Source organism: Myotis yumanensis, unplaced genomic scaffold (assembly GCF_028538775.1).
Source record: "Myotis yumanensis isolate MYYU_CA2020_CCGP unplaced genomic scaffold, mMyoYum1.0.hap1 SCAF_1, whole genome shotgun sequence".
In the NCBI taxonomy this organism is placed as follows: Eukaryota; Metazoa; Chordata; class Mammalia; order Chiroptera; family Vespertilionidae; genus Myotis; species Myotis yumanensis.
In genome coordinates, this window is record NW_027223752.1 from 99,870,491 (window position 1) to 99,876,490 (window position 6,000).

The following is a 6,000-nucleotide window of genomic DNA, read 5'->3' on the forward strand; positions in this document are numbered from 1 at the left end:
ATAATCAAATAAGGGAGAGCAGGGAAGAGTTGGTGTTTTTATTGAGTACTGCCTGATTGCCAGAATGATAGAGGAAGGTAATGTTACTGATTTTTGACAGATGAGTTTAAGTAAAGCCAAATGAAAATACTAGGTTAAGCAATCAAGTCAACTCTGTTCTTTCTGACATGTTAAGTATATGGGGGAAATGCTCAGCATGTCTAGTAAACAGAGAAATGTAAATTAAAACACAATCTGAAAGGAAGTACTATAGTTTATTACCATCTCTGTTATGAGCATGAAAATGGAGGCACCAAGCTGCTCAAATTTAAGAGGACAGTATTTGATTTCTATCTCCAAGTACACTTAATTCTGACACACACATTTAAATATTTTACTGTGTTTGCATTTTGTCATCTCTGTTTTTTATATATACATTTTAATTTGCATTGTTTACTTTAGATTTCAGTGCCTTATGGTTCAGCAACTAGATCGTTATATAGTTTAGCAAATGCAGAATATAATATTTATAAATAGTTTTTGAAACTAACTTGCAATGAAAATGAAAACGTTATAAATAGTATGTATTTTCCTTACAAATTAGAGGTGTGGTTATCAAAACAAAGACTTATACAATACAGGTGTGGTTATCAAAACAAAGACTTATACAATATTAGAGGCCCAGGGCACGAAATTTGTGCACGGGGGGGACCCCTCAGCCCAGCCTGCACCTTTTCCAATCCAGGACCCCTTGGGGGATGTCCGACTGCCGGCAGTTGGACATTCCTCTCACAATCCTGGACCACTGGCTTCTAATCACTCACCTGCTTGGTCGCCCCTAACTGCCCCCCCCCTTGCCTGCCTGATTGTCCCTCACTACCTGTGCATGCCAACCTGATCGCCCTTAACTGCCTCCTCCTGCCGGCCAGGTTGCTCCCAACTGCCCCCTCCCTTCCAGCCTGGTCACTCCTAACTGCCCCCTCCGCCAGCCTGGTCACCCCTATTGCCCCCCCTGCCGGCCTGGTCACCCCCTACTGCCCCCTCCCTAGCCGGCCTAGTTGCCTCTCACTGCCCCCCTGCCAGCCTAATTGCCCCCAATTGCCACCCCCCCCCCCCCCCCGCCAGCCTGGTTGCCCCCAAACTGCACCCCCCTGCCAGCCTGGTCGCCCATAACTGCCCCCTCCTTGCCAGTCTGGTCAATCCATGCAGCCTGCTTGTTCAGTCATTTGGTTGTCCCTCACTAACTCCCCTGCCGGCCTGGTTGAAGAGAGCCATCTTGCGAGGGCTTGAGGGTTAATTTGCATATTACCTCTTTATTATATAGGATACTTCTTCCCATGGCACATTTTAAATGGATATAACAAGCATGTGATGGTATGTGAGTTTATCACCACTGTGATATTTTATTGAGAATACTTAGATTCATACAGTCCTAATAACTTTTGCCCCTGATAACTTTTCTGATATTTTGCTTCTTCATGTCCCTATAAATAAATAAAATCCTATCTAATAAAAGACAAAAAGGGTAATTAACCATACCTTCGCTATGCTTCCCATTGGCTAATCAGGGCGATATGCAAATTAACTGCCAACAAAGATGGCGGCCGGCAGCCACGCAGCTGAAGCGAACAGGAGGCTTGCTTGCTCCAGTGATGGAGGAAGCCAAGGTTCCCGGCCTGCCGTGGCCCGGCTCTGAGCCTGAAAGCAACAATGTTTCAATTATAGAAGCTAAACAAACCCCAGATACTTGCTTTCAGCCAGCCGGCCACTGCCTCAGAGCTGGGAGGGCCAGTGACGGCAACAATGTTTCAATTATAGACGGTAAATAAATCTCAGAATAAAAAAAAAAAGAAAAAAAGGAGACGCTGGGAGCTTCAGTCGCAGGCCAGCCTGAAAACGGCCCTCAGCCCCTCACCCAGGATGGCCAGGCACCCCAGTGGGGACCTCCACCCTAAACGGGTTGTGGCCAGCCTGAAAACAGCCATCAGCCTCTCATCCAGGCTGGCCAGGCACCCCAGTGGGGACCCCCACCCTGAAGGGAGTGTGTCCAGCTGCAAACAGCCATTAGCCCCTCACCCAGGCTGGCCAGGCACCCCAGCAGTACCCCCACCCTGATCCAGGACACCCTTCAGGGCAAACCAGCCAGCCCCCACCCATGCACCAGGCCTCTATCCTATATAGTAAAAGGGTAATATGCAAACTGACCCTAACGGCAGAAATACTGGGAATGACTGGTCACTATGACACACACTGACCACCAGGGGGCAGACGCTCAATGCAGGAGCTGCCCTCTGGTGGTCAGTGCACTCCCATATGGGGGAGCTCTGCTCAGCCACAAGCCAGGCTGATGACTGCCAGTATAGCGGTGGTGGTGGGAGCCTCTCCTGCCTCCTCCGCAGCGCTGAGGATGTCCGACTGCAGCTTAGGTCTGCTCCCCGCTGGCAAGTGGACATCCCCTGAGGGCTGCTGGGCTGCCAGAGGGATGTGATTGCCATCTTAGGCCCAGTCCCCCGGGGAGCAGGCCTAAGCCAGCAGGTGGTCATCCCCCGAGGGGTCCCAGATTGCGAGAGGGCACAGGCCGGGCTGAGGGACCCCCCCACCCCTGAGTGCACAAATTTTTGTGCACCGGGCCTCTAGTTAACATATAAAGTCTATTTCTTTCTATGAAAATTAATAAGTAGTAGGTAGAAAATATTTAAGTTAAGTGGAATTTAAATCTGAGACACCAACTTTCTTCCTCAGTATTATTTTCCTTGTAAAATAGATCGCACTGAGCTTCATCCATCTTCTCAATTTTTTTTAAATTTCCAAACTTGAATGTATCTACTTTAATCACTCTATACTTCTGTATTTTCTGTTTTTTAAAAAAATGTATTTTTTAAATTCAGAGAAAAAGGGAGAGGGAGCGAGAGATAGAAACATCAATGATGAGAACCATCAGTTAGCTGCCTCCTGCACAGCCCCTACTGGGGATCGAGCCAGCAATCGCAATCAGGCATGTGCCCTGACTGGGAATTGAACCGTGACCTCCTGGTTCATAGGAGTAATTTTTTTACTTTTATTGGTTGGGTTATTAAAACTCTCTGGGCTTCAGTAGTCCTCATAAAATGGAAGGGTTAAATCACATCATTAGTAAAATTTCTTTCTGCGCTAATTGACCAAGATTCTGTGAGTAAATAACTATTTACTAAACACCTACTGTGTATTTATCAGTATATGGCCTCTGATAAGTTTTGAATATGCATATAAAAGAAGTTCTTTGTTTTTAAGGGTCTTCTAATCTAATGTAACACTTCTGAAATAATTTAAAAAATATTACATGGTATATATATTCTTAAATGTAAAGTGCTCTTATAAACTCTCCAAGTGCTTTAGAAGCAAGTAGGGGGGAAAGTAATGGAATTTATATTGAGAAGAATATTGATGAGCAAGATTGCAAGGTAGTGTGCTTTTTAATAACAAGAATCTGACCTCACTATAGCAGAAGGCGTGGGAGAAAACATGGGAAAGGGATCCGATGAAGCCATATTATGTGCCTCTTGAAAGTAGAGAAGTAGTTTGGCATTCAGATGATAAGAGGAATTAAGTAGATAGTGAAATGTGGATGAACATGGGGAGATGGAAGCAAATTCAAGCCAGGGAGTTCCCTCAGGAGGAGAATGCTGTTACTGAAGGAAAAAACTAAGTTCTGTGGTGGCACAGCTGCTAGGTGTGTCAACATATTGCTTTGCCTTTCCTTAGTCCTGATTTGCAGACATTCAAATAGATAGTCAAATGTGATTTCTCCATTAAAGTGACAATTTTATATCTTTGAGTTTTTAGAGATTCTTGAAATATTTGATTAAAAAGTGGAACTGAAAAAAAAAGTGGAACTGAGGTACATTTTATATGGCTGAGGTAGCATCTTATGTGCTGCTACTTTTTGCCTTTGTTTTTTGAGACTGAGATAAACAGTTTGAAGCTCTAGAAAAGGGGAAAATGTGTTTTTTTCTTTTTTGTGACTAAGAAATAAATCAGCTGAAATGAAGTTCTGTTTAATTTTTTAAATGTTTATCAAAATAGTTTAAAATTCTGTTCCTATTTTACTGTTGTTTTGAAAAAAGTGGCTATTGAATTTTCTTAATACATACTTTTAAATGAAGTGGTATTGAAAACTTGCCTTTATCTTTTTAAAATGTATTTTTCTACTTTCCTCTTACTTCAAGGCCTAGTAAATGACAAAGATTCAAAAGATTCTATAACAGAAGGAGAAAATCTTGAAGAGGATGAAGAAGAAGAAGAAGGAGGAGCTGAAACAGAAGAACAATCTGGAAATGAAAGTGAAGTAAATGAACCAGAAGAAGAGGTGATGACTTTTATTTATAGCAAATAGGTACATTTGTACTAGAGTATTTTGACTATATGAGCAAAAATTTTCTTTATAAAATAAAATCTACCCCTCAGTTGTATTATAGTAAATGTAACTAATAGTATCTCTGATATAAAATCTCTGGATTAATTAAGCGTTTTTAAAAAGTTAATACTGATCATAGGATTGTTTTTATTATTATTATTTAATCAGAGAGGAAGGGCGAGGTATGTAGTAATTGTTGCCCGCTGACTTTGCTCTACATTTGGGAATAATAAACAGTTATACAGATGTTTCAAAATCGTTTTAAGGCATGTAAAATGTAATAACCCTTTTCAAAATGTTTTAATCATCTGATGTTAAATAATTTCAGGAGGGTTCTGATAATGATGAGGAGGAAGGAGAGGAAGAAGAGGAAGAGAATACAGATTATCTTACAGATTCAAATAAGGAGAATGAAACTGATGAAGAAAATACCGTATGTATGGCTGAAAATTTACTTCTTGAAATTGTGCAACATTTTCATAGTATTTCAGTTTTAGCCACCAAAGTTTCATTTCTTATAATTATTGAAAACTATTTCTTTAGGTATTTATTTTCAATTTGTTTTCCTAAATACTTTTCTTTAACAAGTTATTTTAATATTTAATAATGTTATATATTTTACTCATTCCTTAAGTATGTTAAACAAGTTAAGTTATCAATACAAAAGGCTCTGTTGTACAAAACATTAATGTTACAATTTCTGGTCTTATTTCTTGGTTTTGTTTTATTTTAATAAGGAGGTGATGATCAAAGGAGGTGGACTTAAGCATGTACCTTGTGTAGAAGATGAGGACTTCATTCAAGCTCTGGATAAAATGATGTTAGAAAATCTTCAGGTATGAAATGTTGCTCTAGTCCAAAATATCTTCTCAGTACAAAACATTGCAGCACATTCAGTTCTGGTTAATAGGAGGGTCTCTACTATCTAAACATTTGCCTCTGCAGCATTTTCCTTATTTGTACAGTTTGCAGCTGCCAGTACTTGCATTTCATGTCCTGATTTGTAACTTCCTTTAAGATAGTGTGGGGATAAATGTAGTAAATATAAGACCTGGAATAGAGTAATTTTATTGTACCAACTTTCACCTTTTCTTCCTGAATCATCTCTAAGACCCTTTACTTGCGGTTTGTTTAGGAGTCATACTTTGCAGAAGATAAGTATTTAGGGAAATTTAATTTTGTAAATTCCTAAGTTTGATATATAATTTGAATAACAGAAATATTTAAAGGAATATTAGTTATTTGATGTTTAAAGAAGTGTTAATTGTTTAATGTATTCATGACATTAATAGACTGGATTTTAGAAAAAGCTCCATCATCCCAGTAATTTAGAGTAATGATGTCTTCCTATAGAGTTGAAATCTCATAGACTGTTTACGTTAGCCCTATACATTGTAGCTGTTGTTAAACACTTTGGTGACTTGACAAGAGTGCCTTTGTTGGAATGGTGGGGTGAAAGCTGCTTGGGGTGGGCTTAGTGGAAAATGAGAAGGGAGGAGGTGAAAATGATGGATAACAGATGTAGCTAACTCTGAAGGAGTTTTACTAGAAAGGGAACAGAGTTAAAAGAGGAGGATTGTTATTGAGATTAAAGATATTAGAGTCTGTTTATTGGTGGGGAATAATCC

The 6,000-nt window shown here is 40.0% G+C and overlaps 1 protein-coding gene across 7 annotated transcripts in view; it reads left to right on the forward strand.

Annotated features, from left to right (window-relative positions):
* The window catches only part of UPF2 (UPF2 regulator of nonsense mediated mRNA decay), a 133,523-nt gene that overhangs the window by 102,369 nt on the left and 25,154 nt on the right, over positions 1-6,000 (forward strand). For all 7 annotated transcript variants that reach the window (XM_070428448.1, XM_070428486.1, XM_070428458.1 and 4 more), the window contains 3 exons: positions 4,185-4,324; positions 4,701-4,805; positions 5,110-5,208. In XM_070428448.1, coding sequence (XP_070284549.1) covers positions 4,185-4,324; positions 4,701-4,805; positions 5,110-5,208 — 344 coding nt within the window. The remainder of the gene's footprint in view (positions 1-4,184; positions 4,325-4,700; positions 4,806-5,109; positions 5,209-6,000) is intronic.